Genomic DNA, 20,835 nt, shown 5'->3' with positions numbered 1-20,835 from the left:
TTGCTGGTATATGAACTGTGGGTGTTGTCATTTAGATGTTTGAGTGCATCACAGGAAATACCAGGTCAGCTCCAGTGAAATTCTCCTTCTCCTGTGCCTCTAAGATCTTTATGAGCTGATCTTCATTTTTATATTACATTTATATTGCATATATACATTATTCACTTTAACACTTCCCCTGTCTACCAGGCCTCACAGCCTAATTTACTTTTGAATTAGTTTTCCTCGAATCACTCCCGTGAAACTCACTGACCAAAGTGAAGATACAACATGAGGTTCTCAACTCTTCTCAACCCTTTTACACTAAGTCGTGTTGGACCCTCCTCAGTAATGATATTAACTAGGCTTTTTATCACCATGGCAATCAAAACTGCAACTTTTTACTGCCATAGGTACATCATCATTACCATCTTAATCTTAACAGACTTGATATTATATGCCAGTTTTACTACATCACAGTATGAAACAGAAAAATGTTGCAGTGGTTTAGGGCAGTGTGTTTTTGCACACACAAAAATAGAATGGCACCCAGCAGAGCACATAACTGTCAAAATGCCCAACAGTCCTTTTAAATTCAATCGAGCCGCTCTGAATGTACACACACTCAAAGTGACAGTTTGCTATATATGCTTGATTTCTATTTCATCAACATCCTTGAATTTATACCTGAGAAATTGGTGAAAATGTTTTTTGTTTAAATGTTAAAGGAAATTATTTAGAACAAATTGTTGATCTTCCCCTTTGTCTGGATCCACATTACAAGTTTAATGGATACTTAATTGACCCATTACATATCCTCACATGTTTGGTGTATTATTATTTTTTGCATGAACCTGCCAACAAATAAACAAACCAATGGACCAGGGCATAACCTCTAGTTGGAGGGGATAAGTAAGGGCCTGTTTAATTAAGGGATGGCAGAAAAAGTTATGTTCATGTGAAAAAAATGTGAATATTGACAGCAGGGATGTTATCACAGTGAACTTGATATTAGTGTCAATCAGTGTCAATTACACTATCGTTATTAAAATGATCATGAGTCTAACAGTTTGCATTATTGTGCATGAGAGCGATGTCTGCATGAGTCCATGGTACATGTCCATGTTAATGATCTTGGACAAGCTGTTGTCTGAAGTAAGGAGTTCAGAGTGGTGGAAGACGACAGGATGTGGTCTGTGTATTCTATAGTAATAATACATATATGATGTAAGATCAACATCAAAGAATTAATAAACCAATATAATCTGATATTAACACTATTGCTATCGCCTTTATCTAACCAAAACAGTAAAATGCATTTAATTCTGCCTTATACTACTGTTTAAAATGTTATATATACACTCACATATATAATAATAAATGCATTTAATACTGTCTGTTCTCGGGTGCACTGTAACCCCTTCCCTATGCAACTTGAACATTTCAAAATGTCGTATATACACTCGCATATTTAATTATCAGTCCATTTAATACTGTATGTCGTCGGGCACACTGTGATCCCTTCCCTGCACAAATACCTGAGCGGAGTGCCACTCACGTAACCTGGCTGCAGCCTCAGAAACAAGAGGCCCCTTGTAACCTAATCGATCGGCGTGCAGAGGCAGACTGGCTCCCTCGCTCTGTCTGGAGACGATTCTCTGTGTCAGACCAACTTCCCAGAATAGCCTCTCCGGCGGGCGGGCTGTGGTTCTGCGCTGCGCCGCGCCGCGCTGCTCTGGAGGAGATGGAGAGGAGGAAGTCAGCGGTGGATTTAACAACTGTTGCTCTCGTCGCTGCTGCTGCTGCTGCTGCTGCTGCTGCGGAACCCAACTCCCTCTCAGCCGGCGCTGCGTGGCGCACGCCGTGGCTAGAATGAAGTCTATTCCCGGGCGAGACATCCAGTCTGGATCAGTGTGCAAGTTGGTGGGATTACACAAACTCCTGCGTGTTTAAGGTAAACGAGAGCAGCAATAGAGGGGATGGGAGCGACAGGCGGACACGTGTATTGTGCTTTAATGTGACGGTTCGGCACCGATCTGCTGGGAACAGGCTTCCCCGCCGCGTCAGACTCTGCTGGGGGCGCATATCTGCAGCAGCAGCAGCAGCAGCAGCAGCAGCAGACGATGGAGCGTCTGTGTGATGAATGGAAAAGCCAGACTGGGCTCTGCCTGTAGACTGCAGTGATCGGATAACCTGTTGAATTGCAGCTGTCAGTCAGAGCCGAGCCGTGCAGGCGACACACACACACACACACACACCGCAGCGAGCAGTGCACTTACAGCCATGGAGCAGCGCGCTGACACAACACACAACACACAACACAACAATAGAGTCGCATGTCTTTTGCAGCTGCTGCTTTTATTTGTTTGCAGATGTGCTGTTGTTGTTGTGTTGTCAGCTCAACGTGTCTCTACGTGTGCACGATTGGACCTTATTTCTACTGATGACACTAATATTATCCGTAAAGTCACGGTGGGCACAGTGGGAAGTGGTGTCAAAGGTGGCAGGCCTATCAGTGGAGGGAGGTTTTTTTTGTCTTAAAAAATGTCTGATTATTTGTGTTTAGTTGTGTAAGGCTACATGTGTTTTAAAGGCAGATTACGCACGGTTTCATTTGCTGCTCCACCACATCCATATTACCCTAGTTAGGGTTAGCAGCAGCAGTGAGAGCGCGCACTGGGTTCAGCCGGTTCAGGACCTTGAGTCACATCTCCCTGTAAAAAAAAAAAGAAAAAAAAAAAAAGAAGAAGCTCTGCCTGCCTACTGGATTTCCAGTCCCTCGCCTGGTGAGAGTAAAGCTTGGCTGCTCCCTGCCGCTATGGCTAATTCCTCAGGAACCGGTGGATCCAGTTTGATCCATCCCTCTCTTTCTTTCTCCGCCGTACCAACCTGTTGAGTCTTCCCCCCCCCCCCCCCCCTCTCTCGGTGCTCCCACTGTAAAGCGAAAGAAAGAAAGAAAAAGTTCCTCTAGTGAGAGCTGGCTCGGGTGGTGGAGCTGCGGGACGCCTGGTGAGATGGCACAAGCGTTGGGCAGAGTGGGGGGGCTAGGCTCGGTGGGCCGGTGTGGGTGTTTGAGCGTGGAAACCCTTTTACGCACCTGTAGGACTTTGTGGATGCGCTCCTCCTAACCCCCCTGCTCACTTGCATTGCCACATATTTTTTCCCTGTGGGCCGTTGTTGAATCTTGTTGACCTTAGACATTTTTTTTCTTCTTCTACAGTGTGCATATCACTGGACGGAATAGGTCATTTTGACTTTTTTCGCTTCTTGAAAGGGAGGTGGAGACAACTCAACCTTCACCCCTCCTCCCTTCGTCCTGGACTGAAAGCACCGACTCTCTTCGCACAGGGGAGACACTTGAAGGTAATTATGTGAATCCACCTTTAAAATGACGCGTTACTTTCTTGTTTTTAGTTTTGTGTCTCGTTTGGTTTGAATTCGTTTACGATACACTTCTGCCTGGGCAAAGTTTTCTACATGTAGCTGCTGAGGGAGAGGGGGGGCTCATGAAGAACTGTTAAATGGACTGAGTTTAACCATAATCTCTAATGCTCAGTAAAATGGTTTTAGGAAAAAGTGAAACTAAAAGGAACAAAATTAGGATGTGGGCATTTGGCCATGTAAAATGATTATATACAATATGTTATTTTCTCCCAATGATGAAAGGGTTAAGTGTCACGTTCTTCAAGGAAGCCAGCACTTGCTTTGTGGTACAAATAAGTCGTGTAATGTAATGTGATTAATGCAGAATATTCGTTAATTAAGTTAACTTTGACACAAGTCATTAACTTGTATTGCTCTTCCAAATTCATCTATCGTAACACAGTGTCTTTATGTCTGGTCTTCAACTGATTTTCTTGTCAACAATAACAAAGGGTTTGAAGGATAAAGATGGGTTAGAGTTAGATCATTTGCAACTCGTGAAAATACCCAAGTTACAACTTTAAAGTGATGAATACCTAGGCAATAACTTAAAAGGGGACAGTAGACAGCATCTGTTTTCAACGTGCTAGTAAATGTCAAAAAAAAGGTTTTAAATCGAGGTGCGTGTTTGATTTAATCTCTGCACAAGTCAAATGCCCTTTGTTGATGTCATTTGCTGCAGTTACTGGTTAGAACTTAAGTGATTTAATTGTACCCCTGTTTTAATTTTTGAGGCAGCCCAGCTATTGATCTGTATTTATAGAGTGCGTGTAGATTTCATGTATTTTGTCTGTTTTTGAAATGGAAAAACTTTGGCTGAACTAATCACTCACATATTGTCTGCGTCAATGAAATAAGCAATTGTCTAATTTAAAATTTAAAAAAAAAAAGTGTAACTGCAGCATTAAGTGATTGTGTAACAACTTCTACACAGACAAGAATGCACCTTCCACAGAGAATATGAAGTGGCTGACCACACACTTAGAATACTTTCGAGAGTAGCATGCTAAATATACGGGACACGGCACAGAACAGTGTCTCTATTGTAACAGCACCCCTCAAATACATGCATCTATCATACAGCTGCATAGTTTCTCTAATACTCATAAACTAATTCATATTTTCAGAAGAATGGCGTTTGTGTGAATACTTGATGAAGGTCAATCCTGTAGCTGTGCACCGTTGTCGCACATTGTTTACACACACACACACACACACACACACACACACACACACACACACACACACACACACACACACACACACCTCAGGCTGCACAGCTTTAGAAATGCACACATTCAGTTAAATAGTTCAAGATTAAAGCATGACACTTGTGCATCTGTGCATAAGAGGCCTTCGTGTCCCAGAGACTTAAAGACGCATCCTTTTTGTCCCCTGCAGGACTCCCTATAAGCACTTGAGATGGAGGCTCTCGATGGCCACTGTCCAAGTAAGTCCTCATCTTGCTCACACATTACAATCAGTTCTAGCTGACACTCACTGACCCACAATTTATGACCAAGGACAAAGTCTGTGTGGTATCAAATGGGTCTGTGTTGTGTTGTTCTGATGATAATGATGATGATGATGACAATGACCGAGTCTGTGTGTAATTGTGTTACTGTGGCTTTAGTGTTCGTGACTTGCTTTGACTTTGACATTGTTTTTCAACTTTTTGACGCAAGGATGATACCAAAAACAAAATTTATGCAATCACAACAATATCGAGGGATTTTCCCCTGGTGCAGCCTTTTTCCTGTCTAACCCTTAAACCTATGCATTAGCCACTTCCTGTTGAATGCAGCAGATACTGGATATGCACTTTGTGGTGCTCCATTGCCCTTTGCTAGTTTCCTTTGGGCTGCTCTCTTAAATGTAGCACCTGCCCCCCCACTTTGATACTTTGCTTTATCTTTATGGCAGGTAGCAGGTTTTTGATGACACCAGCGGGGACTTTTAGGTCTCCATCGGGGGTTTGTTCTTGTAGGAACACTCGGCAGGCGGGGTAGGGGTGGCGGCGGAGGAAGAAACGGTAGCTTTGCCTCTCCCTGTCAATCTGTGGGCAGCTTCTGAAATGATGGAACTGCGGAAAAACACACGTTTCTTTGTGGAGTGAGACCATTTGCTTCCTGTTCCCTCCCACGTATTACTCACTGTATAGTACTATATGTTCAATGCATTTGCAAGGCACTGATAACTGAGAAAAAAATCATAACATCATCATAGATCACACAAATATGCATAGTAATAGAATCCTTGGGTCTCTTTATACACAACTAAGCTCTAATTTGTGATAGAAAGTAAGATAGTAAAAGTCTCGTTTTATAAAAGGAATATATACAATTGATGGAAAAGTTAGTTGAAAGTGTGTGTAAGGTCATTTTAAAAGTGACACAAGTTTGTTTAAAAGTAACTCAAAGAGTGAGTGGGGTCTATTCATCCCTGAAGGCACAAATTGGTAATCATTTTTATTTTATCCAACTTATTTTTATCCCAGTTCTTGTTTCATTCAGTAGCTGAACTCTGAGAGTCAGTCCCGAGCTGCAGCAGATCCCACAAATCTGTTGCACCTGTAGTTTGCTTTGTTTTCACACACCCGTCCAGTTTTTTTCTCCAAACTAGACTGAAATCTCTTCCATCATGTGAAGTTTTTTTTATGTCTTTTTAAAGTCCTGGGTCTTAATGTTGCTGCAGGATAAACTCCTGACCAACCAGTCTGTCTTCCTTTGTCGCTTGACTTCTAATAGCAGCGTGCATTACTACTTCCTGCAGTACAGCATTGTCCTACTAATGCATCAGAGGGTGTAGTTTGTTCCAACGCTGTCTTTGTGAGTCGTCAACCACCCGCAGAAATTGTTTGGATTGACTGTGAAAGCTTAATGTACCTCCATTTACACACACGTACACACATCAATGATCATTGGTCAATGGTATATAAGGTCAATAGGATAACAGAGTATATGAACTATATGTGATGATCATTTTTTGCAGTTTCAATATCGGATCAATTGACAGCATTGAATATAAGTTACAATTTAATTGAAAAAATGTCAGAAACACAACAACCTGGATTGTACTGACATGATCTGAAGCCAATAGATGCACTGATTGAATTTCCCTTAAAGCTCAAACATTGATAGCAGCAGGTACGAGCTACGTTATAATAATCAACAATTTAAAACTGCCTTTCTTATTAAATAAACACTCAGTATTATTTCGTAACTGCAGTAGCTATCTTTGACAATAAGGACATATCACTTTTCTCCATCACACCATTCACCGTGATGATGCATCACACATGCAGTTATTCTCTCATGTAGATTGTTCCACTCTCTCACATTCACTGTCATTTTATCTGCATGCACATTTTCTACGTATGTATCACCTCTGTTTCGATCTAGTTTCAAACTTCCTGTTTTAAAGGATACAAATTCTCATGTTAGTCAGCAAAGTGTTCAAAATAGGTGACAATAAGTGTCATGATCTTCTGAAGTTAATGATTGTTTGTCATCGCCCACATAGTCGTTGTCAATGTTGACAAAAAGCTAGTTTAACTACAATCCCTAATAACTCTACATCTTAGCTACTTGAGCTTACGCTAGTTCTATAAACTGATCAAACAACATACCTCACACCCGCAAATCCTGAAAGTGCCAATTCAGAGTTTTGAAGCTGATGACCTTTCGGAGGTTTGAATTGCTTTCAGGGTTAATTGGGAGATACGACCTTCTGTTCTATCATGTAGTCATTAGTCAGTAACCTTCGACCGCTACGCTGCTACTAGAAAAATCCGTTTCCCACACTTACCTATTGCGATGAGATTGTTTTCAATCAGTTCTTTTAAACAGTAAAAAAGACACAGTCTGTTCTGGTTTGATGTCCTGTTTATTGCTCTAATTCGACGCTGGTGGCATTATGGTACACACAGGGGCAAACCTATCAAAGCTAACGGTAGCTGACTGAACGGATAAAGCAAATTAAAAATAATGAGCTGCATGAGTTGGCCACATAATCGGCAAGCTACTGCTATAGACCTTCTGACATCTTAACCCTGGCATAATGTCGGTTGAGTTCAGTTTCAGCTCATCAATGAAATCGTTTGGCCTGTGGACAAAAATTATCCCATTTCCGGAGATTTCTCAATAATCCGAAAGGAAAACCATATTATCTTTGAAAGAAATCTTGAACATGTCCAAACTCCATTACCAAAGTATTCATTCCTTCAAGCCTTGTTCAACCAAACATGAATAGTGCACTTGTAGACAAAAAGCAAACAGAGTGCATTTAACAAAACAGCAGGCAAAGATTTCATTTTCAGCTGGAGCACCTTATGTAAAAGCAAACAGTAGCATACACTACATGCAGTTTGACATACGTTAATGACCTACATATTCCATAATTTTCTAGAAACAAATTAGATTATAACCACTCCCTGGTAATAATCTGATTTAACAATGTTTGGTTTACTAACATGAGGGAGAATAACTCGCTAACTACAACATCTTAGCTCTAGAGTGCACTTCACTGAACCAAAGATCCCAGGTGGGGAAGTTATTCACTAGCAGGAGTTTAACTATGAATTATTTACTGATTTTAGGATTAGTTATTTGCAGATGTGGACTCTACCGTGTTTCCCCGTCTCTCGGTCACACCCCCACACACCCACACACACACATATAGATTACCACAAATGGAACACACCACGCTCCCCAGCTTATCAGCAGGTGCTAATGTGGTTCTCCTTAAATAAGTTGTGTACGTCAAACTGTTTCTAAAGTAACTGTAAGTAGGCGAACAAACGCTCCTATTTCCTTAACGCTGTGTAGTTTCCTATTCGCTGGGTCAGTGCGTGTCTTCAAACTGTGTCTTCAGGAAGGTTTAGGGTTTGACAGGAAAAACCAGCTCCCATCCAACGAGCCAGAAAGGAGGACCTTGTCACTGCGGAAAATGAAATCCTGTTCCTCTCACAGCTTGACTTGGGCGCTGTCGAGACATTTTTCTGCAACTTATTCACGTCCACCAGCTCTACCAGCAGGCGAATGGAGCTTGACCCTGGTATATTTGGGTATTTTTCGTAGCCTTGTCAGAGCATTGTCTCTTTTCTTGAGCTTAGATACCATTTATAATTGCAAGTGCTTTTTTTTTGAATAAGTTGTCAGACCAGAAATTGAATGGACTCCTCAATAGACTGCGGAGAACATGACTGTGCCTTCAAAGGTATGCGTTCATTTGGTGTCAGTGAGGAAGTCAGCATTTATTATACCGTACAACTTGTGAAAGCATTTGTTCCTTTCCATTCGCCAACGCAGTGAATGATCTCAATTTTCGTGGGTTGTTCAACGTACGCTCCCCCCCCCCCTCTCCCGCGTGTCTCGACTGTTCAATATCATGATCTTAGTGTTCAGACAAGATTGACTCAGCGAATGCAGGGCACCAACGCAAAACTTCATCCAGTCAATTCAAGCACGTCTGTCAGTTTTTGTGTGGGTAAAAAAGCCTTAACTATCAGTGTGGTTTGACCAGTATAACCAACATCATTCTGTTTACTAGTGATTCTGTAAAGACTAAGACTGATGTCCTTTGATGTAATATGGCGGTAATGCTACTTGACTTTAGTTGCCACCCACCGATAAACCAAACAAAGAAAAAGAAGGAAAGGAATATATTTTATTATTTAACCAATATCTGATGTGTGACGGAATTGACCATGGCCCCTTCATATCTTTTTTGAAAAGTAGTTGTGTTAAAATGCTTCAAATTTTGCCATTATGTGAGCAATTTGAACCCAGACAGCACAGCAATTTTGTTTGCCTATGCCTGAGACAGTTTAGCTATGGTGCTGCTAGGCAGCCGTCAGCGTCTGTTACAGTAATGGAAAATCCTTCATGACAAATCTGGGCCACTCCTGTCTCCAGGACAGCATTGCCAAGGGATAGCCAGTGTCGGTCACCTGAGATTTCCTCCAACCCCAACCGGTGCAACCTGAGTCCAGACCCAGGGATTGTGTCATGGACAGCGTCTCCCAGTATGCCCCACTCAGCGGGCCTGCCGCCACAATGGAACAATACCACACAGGAGCTTGTCAGTTTTAGCGGGGCTGTCACAACATGAGATCTGACACAGATTTATTTTTCATGTATGACGGATCCCTGCAGACATATTCAGCACCTGTAGCGAGGACCTTTCTCCAGCAGTTCTGGATGTAGCATGTAGCACAGCCTTTTCATTTGTATAAATAGTTCTACAGCTACAGCTATAGCTACATACTTTTTTTTCAAATTGTTTTCCAATTTGCATAGATGTCAGTATGGTTTAGGAAAACCTTTTAAGTATGCTGGTGCTGAATGAAGGCTCGCTGTGGTTCCTAAGGGATCTGACACCTGGGTCAGCAGGGGTGTTTGCCTGTTGCTGCTGTATTGTTCCAGTGACCCTGACTGGGCTGGTGTGTAAGGGGATAAGGGATTGAGTCGCTCTCCCTCTGAGTGGACACAAGGCTATCCATAGCCTGGGCTCTGTACAGACTGCTGAGAGGATGCAATCTGATCCACATCTGCTGGACATTATGATCCCATAGGTGAATGAAGACAGTTTAGTTAGTTGCCTTGTGCATTCTGTGGTGTGACCTCTATTAAAACAGGTATAGATATAGAAGGAGACCTGAGAGGGTGGAAATTATTCTTAATCGGAGACCTAACACAAAGCTTCTGTTTCTAGAAACAACTGTTTCTCACTTTCATCATTTATTTTCTTCAGCCTAGTGTTCACTCCTGAAATCGTGTTGTGTGTTTGATGAGTCCTTGAGTTTCTTTTCTCCACATAGCAGCTTTGTATTGTATGTATTCATTGCACTCCACAGTATTGTGCATCACACTGAAGAATACTGTGTTTTCTGTATGTCTCCCAGGTAACGGCCAATGCTCTCCTGGTAAGGAAAACGCAAGAGTTTTAGAGGACATGTCAACACCTAATGGAGAGACAGTTCATCAGGGTCCCAATTCCCCCTGTGGTGAGTGCTCAATCAATATAAAGATGCTTATGGTACAGCAACAGTTTGTACACACTTACAGTTTCTCATTTGAACAACTTTTTTCGGGGGTGGGTGACGTCTTTTGGTTTTGTTGTTTTGTTCCAGACTATCTGTGCAGATGAGCAATTTTCTGTGTTTAAATATTCATCAGGATTGAGCAAATGAAAATCAACAAAACAAAAAAACAGGATCATTGTGTTTGTCTCTTCCTTATTTTATAACATAAAGTCACACTTTATGCAACTCTTACTCAATAGCAGCCTTCCAGAGAAGGAATCAGATTACTGTGTTTCCCCTGTATGTGATGGTTAGTGATTTGAAATAGATTTTCTGGATAAAACAGGTTGTTCGGATGTTACCTCAGTGGTTTGCATGGTAGCTTTCCTTTACTGAAGGATCACAATGCAAATTCATATCTGTGTAGAAGTACTATATAAGTGCAGTTCGATTTTTAGGGATCAGGAATGACGTTGTCTCAAATAAAGAAATTGAGATAAAAATTCAAATACTTGGTTCCTCTCAACACAATGATCTGATGCCTTAGATTTGCTCTAGCTGTGACACTCTAAAGTAAGAAAAAGGGAAACAGAGTGAGATAGGGGAGACCACGGAGAAAAATAAAAACTTGTTTCCCACAAGTTTACAGATACAGGGTAGCGGAAGAGGTGGCTGGTTTTCACAGGGTGATATTCTTAGCTGATGAGACCTGTTTTCATTATGGACGTTGCTTAAACAGTTGAGGTTTTGTTGCAAAAGAAAGGCTGCGTCACATCGTCTGTTGAAAATGAGCATGAAGCGCCGTCAAACTCCAAAACCTGCAAGCTGGAAAACAAATCCTGTCTGGTCATAGAAGGGAAAGCGGTAGACCTGCTCCCTTTGGACCACGTGACACAGTGGGTGGCTAGATAATGACTGATAGTGTCTTCCTTATAAAGGTGTTTTACTACCAATCAAGCTTCAAATCAATTGTGAACATTTTTCTCCGATTCTCTGTGGATTTTGTGGAGACTCAGATGATTGGCAGTCTCTGGTGCACCGCATCCTAAAGAGCGGCGTAAATAAACGAAATTACTGCTTTTGTGGCACAAGCCTTTCAAGTGTATCCTCATATGACCATTCTGTGCCAAGCCGGAGAGACAGATGTAAAGATGCAAAGAGCTGAATAGCAAGGACGTTCAGGTCTGCTCTGCGTTGCCAGGATACAGCTGTTGAAGACATGGGTATTGGTGTAAGTGTTGTGCACAAACTGTGGCATTGGAAACTCAAAGCATAAGTTAAAAGAATGCAGTTGCTTTGTGGAGATTTATCTCTGTAGTCTGTACAGCAGAAAAGGAGATGTTGCCTGGATTCCTTCATTTCGTTTTACTGGCTTCCGTGAGTTAAATGAATGCAGCTTCTCTAAAGCCTGAGGGGACAGATGATGGATGAAATCTGCTTTAGTAAAGCAACCACACATGCTCACAATGTAATTATTGCCCCTGTGAATCCCAGAACAAGATCATCAGGCTCAGTGGGTAGTACCCATCCCAATTCACGTGCGTCTTAACCCATTAACAACAACACGATCCCCATATTAGTGTAAGATGCTAAAATCTGCAGACTCATTAGTAGGATTCTTACAAATCTTTACCCAACGGATGTGAAATCAAACAAACAAAGCATGCTCAATATTTTAATATTGTTTTGCATGACAGATTATCAAATGATGACGTACTTTATATTGCTTGATTTTGTCAAAATGTTACTTGTGTGTTAAATGGCTGTAAATTCCAAGACAAAATAATTCCTTTATCTCAGAGGGCAACATTGAGGTGCTATTGTTCATGTAGATGGACAAAATGCATCCGTCCTAAACTTTCATTTTATTTTACGTACGTGGACAGAATAGGGACATTACAATCTGGTCAACACACCCAGACATGTCGGCTCAGGGAGGAGCTTCTGCGTATCATTCTTCTGGTTGAGTGAAGTGTTTGCAATACATACATCCCACAAGATTATCGGGATTAGACTGGAGGTGGATGTTACCAGGTGTAGCTGTGTATGTTGTGTGCGCATTGTTTCCTGTACTGGACTGTTGTTTTTTGTGTGTGTAGTGTTAGCGACTGATAACTGGAAACTCCAGGTGGTAAATAGTTTCCCACCACATCCACCCACACCCTCCCACACACACACACACACACACACACGCACAATCCTTTGCCCTTGTCATCCAGCCGGTCTCCCATTGCTCGTCAGGCGTTCTAAGCTACAGGGCCTCTGACACTCCCTTTCTACCCGGGGACGGCCAGGAACCAGACCAGCCTGTTTTCTCTTTTTCTCTCTCTTGTCACTGTTTCCGTCCATCCATACATCCATCTCTCTATGAGCTGAGTTGCTAAGTTACAGGGATGGCACTACACCCTGGCACTACAGTACAGCCTTTAAAGTCCAACTCGGTTCCACAGAGGCTGCTCATGCTCCAACCCTAAACCAGTTCAACTCCATCATGCAACCCAGGCCCAACCTAGGAGGGTTGAAACGTAGAAGCGTGTCTATGGCTCTCCCAGTATCTTGCCTCTCAGGATCACAATTTTGTTTTTGCTTTTACAGAACTGTCAATTAAGCAAGAGGAAGACACAGCGGAGGAAACTGACGACAGAAGCCCGGCACTTGAAGAAATAAGCCAAACAGGGGATGAAGTAGTCGTATTGGAGGAATCCATGACCGGCAGTCCGAGCAACGCCCAGGACGGATTATCTGAGCTGAACATGACGGCTGATTCAGGAAGTGGCCAACCAAATGGTACCGATCTGTATATTTCTAAATGCCATTAAAAAGCTAATAATGCTATGTAGAAGCTGTCTGGTAAAATAGGGGCAATTAGCATTCCGCACAATTTTCCTCTTTCGGACCATTCAAATCAGGGCGGTGTGTGACTTCAACCCCGAGTGAGTCACTTCACTCCCGAGTGAGTCACAAATCATTTAGGTTTCCCTGAAAATGGGTGTGTTCCTTTTTGTTTTTTTTTTTTGTTTTTTTTGTTTGAAGACAATGGGTTAGACATGGAATTCTGATCAGGAAAAAAAAAAATCCCTGGAATCCCCCGCAACCTGTTCCAGCTGACGCCACGGCTGCTCTGGTAGTCACAGCACTAGGATCACATTTCTCTTTTCCATCTGCCTGAAGATCAGAAGATTTGCTCTTACATCAGGAGACAGTGACTGCGTGCACTGGAGTACATCATTCCACAAAATGAAAGTTTGTCAGTCAGCAGTGAGAGCAAATGTGTCACTAGTGCTTCACATACTGTATCTGCAGTAAGCCCATTTCATTTGATGTGCCTATCTCCAGAATGAATTCACACCATTTTCATCAGCATTCATCTGCAGGAAGTTGTTGAATGAGTCACATGAGGACAATCTGATAGATACGATATTTCATTTACGGTTGCCGCAGCAACAAGAACAGAAAAAGGAGAAGTTTAATGTACAAGTAAAAAAAAAAACGTCTTTGCCAGGCTGTTGGGTGAGGGTTGTTCTGAAAAACGTCTTCCACGATGTGTGTGCAGTATTGACTTCCTGTGCCTGCCTCCATTAGGTGAGAGGCCATTCCAGTGCAAACAGTGTGGTGTCTCGTTCACTCAGAAGGGAAACCTGCTGCGACACATCAAGCTGCACACGGGCGAAAAACCGTTCAAATGCCCCTTCTGCAGCTACGCCTGCCGGCGGCGCGATGCCCTCACTGGTCATTTGCGAACTCACGCTGGTAAGACTCCTCCTCGCCCTCTTATCCTCTCTTATTTTTTTATCATCCTCCACTTCTGTTCTGGCTTCATTGATCTGAAGAGCTTCAGGGATCGACCCATGATGCTTTTAATGCCGGGATATTTAATTTTAGAGATATTTGAGATGGACCCTTGCCAATTTGTTTCTTTTCTATTAATTATGCCGACACTCTTCAAATCCTTAGACTGCTTCATCGCCCCAGCCTGACTCTGGCCTTCATGGTATCTTGAAAATTAAGATCAAAGACCTCTTAAATATACAGAATGACAAACCATGTTGCGCCAGGAAGAGTGTAGGCCCCTTTCTTGATTACACGTGATAACAGTCTTTCTGTTAAATGTCATTTTTTAAATTTTTCATACAAACAAAACACTACAGGCTTTGTAAGTACCTCTCAGATGTCCCTTTAAGATGAGTCTTCCTTCTAAAGCTTAGTGGTCTGGTTTCTATGAGCTACAGCCATACAAGCTGGTCGGGGACTCTCTGTCTTGTATTGTCACATAGATGCAGCGGTTTGTGTTATAGACGGCGCTGTGAGTGTTTTGTGGTTAGGTACCAAGGACATGCTGTTGCTTGGTTGCTTGACTCGCTCAGGAGGAAACTATCAGTTGAGAAACAGGGGGGGGAGTGTTGCCTGTCTGTCTTAACCGTAACCCACTTTTGTAAATATCAGAGAGGATGTGCTCTCCCCTCTGAAATGAAGGTCGGGCCATAGAGTCATTTCTACCTCTGATGCCCCCATGGGGTTAAGTTTACTCATTCACGCTAGTTCTCCTGTTCGATGAAACGCAGGGCGAGTTGGACTTGTTTGTTTTGCCTTTTGCACGACTGTAATCTCCAAAATCTTCTTAACACTTTTCTTGGCATCAACTTTTATCCAAAACCATCAACCACGACATTCCCCCCCCCCCCCCCATTTTCACTTCCTTTATTGTTCAGATGAATTTGTTTCTTACATCCTCCAGCGTTTTTTTCTTCCTTTCCTACTGTAAAATAATTTGTATAAAGTTACTCCTGTCTGTTTCTGGTCGTTGAGGACAGTAAGGAATCTGACTGATGCTAAGCGGTGCTGCTCAACTACTGCCTGGTCTCTGGGGGCTGCGGACCTGGCAGCTTTGGCCCGGTGCCCTGCCAGGAAGAGCAGGTTGTTGCAAAAAAGGGGAACTAAAGCATAGAAAGGGGAGGTCAGGTGAGGGAAAGAAAAATTGCAAGACAAGAGTCGGAGCCGTGTGAAGAGAGGAACAGCAGATGCGAGTGTGAAATGACAATACAGGAAAATCGCAGCGTCACGGGCACATGATTTAGCTTTTTGTAAGACAGAAGGGAAAAATTCAAAACCAGTTCCCGTTTATCAGCCAAATACGATCAGTCAAGTGAGTGTGCAGTGTGTGGGCCATTTGCATGATTAAGAATAGCAGATGAGAGGAGGAGTCTTCAGGCCCATCCAACATCTGCACAAGACAATGTGTGGGTGGTTAATATACATATAAAAAAGTAAATGTGTGGTTGTGCGTGTGTGTGTGTGTGTGTGTGTGTGTGTGTGTGTGTGTGTGTGTGTGTGTGTGTGTGTGTGTGGATAGCCACCGAGAACAAGACGTTGACACTTGATTCAACACTCTGCAAAGTTTCACGTCTTGGAAGCAGCAAAACTCTTTCACTGACTGTAGAAGTGCGTTGACATCACAGGTACCTGTAAACCCTGAACTAATTTTAATAATATTGAAACCCTTTTGTCATTAGCCACAACCTTCTTTTTTTTTTAAATCTGTTCTCACTCAGAAGACACTCCAGTTTGATTCACAGACCACACGAGAATGGAATGACACGTTTTTCACAATCGAAATAAATGACTGATGGTGACGTTCGCTAACAAGCTTGTTTCATTTTACTTTCTCAAAAAACTAAGACACAGACCTGGAAAGAGAATCAAATATTTACAGCTGGAATATTCTTGACTTATTTTTTCTTGTCTTGTCTTGTCTTATTATCTTAAAGAAATGCAACATCCTCTTGTGTGAGAAACTCACACGCACGTGTAAACTACCACCTCTACCCCTGTGTTGTGTGTGGGTCTGTGCTTGTATGTGTGTCACCATCTTCTTGCCTCAGACTGAAACAACAAGTTTTGGTTTTTGCTCCGTTATTTCTCTGTTCTCACAGCCAGTCAGCTCGTCTTCTTCTAGTAATCACCGTCACCATTATGCCAGCGAATTTCTCACTGCTGATCGATGCTCATCACGGTGCCTGGTTCACCAACGCGTGGCCTCCAGTTTGCTCACCTCAGTCCCTTTATGAGTCATTCCATTAGCTCTGAGTAGCCTATATTCTACCACAGGACCCAGTTTCTGCACTGTCTGTCTGAGTGAGATTAGCTTACGTGCAATCGATTTTCTACACATTTTTTAAATAAACTTTGACCTCAATACGAAAATGCTCAGGCTTGGTGATATCTTTTGCCTTCACTTTGGAATTAATGTGTCTGTATAATACTACAACTACTACTACCCATAATACTTCTACAAATAATAATAATAATAATGATGATTCATTTTATTTATGTATTGCTTTTCAATGAACTCAGAGACACTTTACATAGTTTTATATTGTTAAGATCAGGTGACAATCGCTGTGGGTATTTGACCACCTCTTCGTTTCTTTTGTTCATCTTTTAGTCATTTTTTTTTTGTTTTACTCAATCCACTCCTACAGCAATACAGTGTTGAACTCGATGGAAGAATGGATGGGCTGACACAGATGTAAAGGATATGTCGTGTTGTACATTTTTCCACTTGTCTCGGTAGGAAGGAATTGAATAGAACAGAAAATGGCACAATGAATCACACTCCACCTAGTTAGTTTCCTACCGCCATAATGGGATGATCAACTCTGCTGTTCACTCACGCTGCCGGGCCTCAGCAGTGGGAGTCAGCTTTCTGCTTCAGAGAGCAAAAGTGTCTGCTGACTTCTGTTTGTAACTACGCCCACAACTCCATCCTCTGTCTGGCAACTGTTGCGTGGAATCCTCACACTGTAGTAGTGGAACACCCGTGATCTCAGAGGCTTCGCTCTCTGGTTTGTTTGTAGTACACTGACTGTTCACTACTACGCCCTGCACATGCAGTGAATGACAATAATGTGCCTTCCCTTGGATGTCTTTTAGTTGGCAAGCCGCACAAGTGTAGCTACTGTGGGAGGAGCTACAAGCAGCGCACGTCTCTGGAGGAGCACAAAGAGAGATGCCACAGTTACCTGCAAGGTATCGGCCTGGATCCCACTGCCCACACCGGCCCTTACACAGGTAAATTGTTCGACTAAATCTGAAACCATGGAGGAGATGACGGTGGTTTTAATGTGTAATGGAAAAAAACGAATACAGCCCCATTAATTACATTGTAACAGCTGCATCTCAGAGGAGAAAATAGTTGACAGTGTTGGCATCTATCATTTATTATTATCAATTTATTGGAAATTATACAGTTGTATGATTTAATGTAGGTTGGAGAACTAAACTTAAACAAGGACCTAAAGGAAAAAGACAGATTCAGATCAGAGACACCAATACATTGCTTCTTTAATACATTTAATTTGTCCATTGTTTTCTTATTTACTACTTTTTTGTTTTTCAAGTGTTCCAAAATGATTGCTTTACAACTTTAATACTTTAACTATAATAAGGAATTTTTGGGGCACAAATGTAAGGTCTAGGTAAATTCATGGATGAAATGTTGGCGATTATTTAAAAAAAAAATGGTTATGAAAAGCTTGAAAGGTCCTAAAAGCTATAGTATATAAAAGCCCATTAACACTTCCTTTTCTCTATCTATTCCCCTTCCCCTCTCAACCTGTCAAGGTGAAGGTCCTAAAGAGCCGAGGGCCATGGCAGAGGCAAACGCCATGGCAGCGTTCGATAGGCCGCCTGTTATTGAGAGGCTGCATAGCAACGTGGGCAAGAGGAAGAGCACCACCCCTCAGAAGTTTGTGGGTGGGTATTTAGAACATTAATGGACGATATTCAATGGTTTCACCTTTCACCTTCCTCTTGAATGAGGAGATCCACTCCATGAGAAGCAGCTGGATGTGATAAAAAGTAGTGTTGAATCCTGCACTGATGGATTTCCATGCAAATCATTATTATGTTGTCAGGTCAGGTCACATATTCAACTGAATTTAACAGACTCTCCAAACAAAGTGACGGAAATCTTCTTTATTAAGTTGAAACATTCTTGGTTTTTGCGTTTACATAATTTCAGTTTTATATCACGCAGTGGCCCTGTCCTACTTCTGAACACAGACAGTTTTTTCTGTATTTGGTTTTATTTGCCACACTATTAGAAAAAAGAGCAAACTAGAGCAAACACATGACTGAGAGGCAAGGAAATGTTTTTTTTTTCACTGTGGTTAGGCACACCTGTGGCTTTGCCTTTGCTCTTATCGAGAGAAAACAGCTCACCGCATCCCTGTTCCGGAGGGGTTAAACAGTGCAGTGGTAGATGGATGGGGCTTTCCACCTCATTAGACTCGTACATATGCAGAACATTGTGTACAAAATATGAAAAACAACCACTGAAATATCAGAAAGATATACATTTGAGAGGCTAGGACATCATCTATCGCTCTTGATTTCGTTCTTTACATCTTTTGAAGGTTAAATTATTATGTTTTTGTCTTAAAACTTTGTGTTAAAAAATTGGACCCTCAAACCCTTTTAAATTCACACAGTTGCTCTGTTTCATGCAGGTGAAAAGATGGTTCGCTACAGCTACCCTGATATAGGCTACGAGATGGGCATTAAGTATGAAAAGCAGAATGAGATGATACCAGCCCACATGATGGACCAGGCCATCAGCAATGCTATCACCTACCTGGGATCGGACAGCCTTCGGCCCATGCTCCACCACACGGGACCGCCTCTCTCTATGGCCGACGTGGTGCCCATGGTCAACCCCCTCTACCACCATGTCCTGCCAATGGGCCAGCGGACAGAGCATCCGGGCAACTTTGATTCGATGCCACCACATCGGCCTCAGTCCCGGAACTTCCCCGGCCACCCCACCTCAAATGGCCCCACTGCTCTAACCAGGCAGGACAAGCCCCCCCGGTCAGGGCACGAGGAATCGCCCAGCAACAGCGGAGCGGACTCTGCCGACTCGGCTCGGAGCAGCCCTCAGGAGAGGCAGGGCTACCACGGGGTGCCCCCCCCTCCCGGCCTCAGGGCTCGGCAGAGTCCCGCAGTGATCTGCTCAGGTGAGCGGGTGACGGAGCCGGCCATGAGGGGGGGGATGGGGGCGGGGCTGATGCGAGTGGCCGCAGAGAGGCCCGTGAGCCAGAGGGGGGTGCGGGTGTTTGCACGGGACGGGCAGGAGCTGCGGGCCTTCCAGTGCCGGCACTGCCAGGTGCTGTTCCTGGACCACGTTATGTACACCATCCACATGGGTTGCCACGGTTACAGAGATCCACTGGAGTGCAACATCTGTGGTCACCGCAGCAAAGATCGCTACGAGTTCTCGTCTCACATCGTCCGTGGTGAACACACCTTCCAGTGAGAGGATGCGTGGGAGTTAAGAGGAGGACAAAGAAGGGAAAGGAGCAATAGCCTGGTGTCCATTCTTCTCCCCCCCGACCTCTGAGACTGCACAGCTGAAGAGCACTGTATACAAGTGTGGCACAATCAAAGACTTCTTTTTAAGCTACTTATTGTGAATCAATCATATGAAGGTATGGGCCAAAAACACATTTTCTACATATTTAATTAATGATTAAATATAGAAGAAGGAAGGTAAGTTCGTGTATTTTGTATAAAGCAGCTGTCAAGATGACTTTGACTATTTTTTTCCTCTTTTTCTTTGTCTAATGTTGTCTTATTTGGAAATGTCTCCTTTTCTCCTTGTTCCTTCATCACCTTGTGGGCTTCATGTGGTGGATGAGATTAAAGTTTTAGTTCATAAATAATAATAATAATAATAACAAAGGTAGTTATTTATAATACTATTATTATATTGAATTTTTTTTTGTTCATGACATCGCTTTGGACCAGTAATGTTTCCACTCTAAACATCAATGTGATGGTTTGGAGATCTGGTGCTGTGTTTTCTAACTACAAGCAGTTGTGGGCGACCAATTGAAACGAATAGTTCAGAGAAGTCTGAGGCTTTAGGTGAAATCTATGAGAAGTGTTGGTACAAGTAGCAAATGAAGAAACACACTCAGAGAGTAGTTTTACGTCAACAATCTACAATTTGTATATACATATATTTACCTATTGCTAAATATTATCAGAGCATATTTGATCTAATTTGTGAATTTGAAGCTGAAGTCAAGAAAGCCACAACTACCTCTGAGCAACCACTTTGAGATTTGCAGATGATGGGAAAGCCTTCATTGATACATTTTTACATCTAGACGTATGTACTTTAGTGAACAGTAGGGTTTTTTCAATCACCAATCAGGAAAAAAAAAAATATTTTTCAATTTTCACTGGCTAGTACAAACCTTTTTGTGCCACTAATATCAACCTTGACCTATACAAAAGGCTTCTTGGAAATTATTTAGATTTAGTTTGTTGTGTTGAATGTAGTCAAGTACAATAGACAATTTTCTAAATAAATCCAAGATTTAAAAGAAATTTATGTTTTAAATATT

General features: G+C 42.4%; 1 protein-coding gene across 1 annotated transcript; it reads left to right on the top strand.

Moving 5' to 3' along the window:
• Window positions 1–3,295: 3,295 nt before the first annotated feature.
• Window positions 3,296–20,035, top strand: ikzf2 (IKAROS family zinc finger 2). The gene is made up of 8 exons (XM_061088808.1): window positions 3,296–3,342; window positions 4,804–4,852; window positions 10,307–10,408; window positions 13,022–13,213; window positions 14,009–14,176; window positions 17,357–17,494; window positions 18,047–18,178; window positions 18,934–20,035. Exons 2-8 carry the CDS (start codon window positions 4,825–4,827, stop codon window positions 19,737–19,739), a joined length of 1,566 nt encoding a protein of 521 aa, XP_060944791.1. The 5' UTR covers window positions 3,296–3,342; window positions 4,804–4,824; the 3' UTR covers window positions 19,740–20,035.
• Window positions 20,036–20,835: the final 800 nt, after the last annotated feature.

The sequence above is a fragment of the Limanda limanda genome, chromosome 16, assembly GCF_963576545.1.
Source record: "Limanda limanda chromosome 16, fLimLim1.1, whole genome shotgun sequence".
NCBI classification, from domain to species: Eukaryota; Metazoa; Chordata; class Actinopteri; order Pleuronectiformes; family Pleuronectidae; genus Limanda; species Limanda limanda.
The sequence above is the reverse complement of the archived record's forward strand: the minus strand, read 5'-3'. Positions and strand labels throughout refer to the sequence as shown.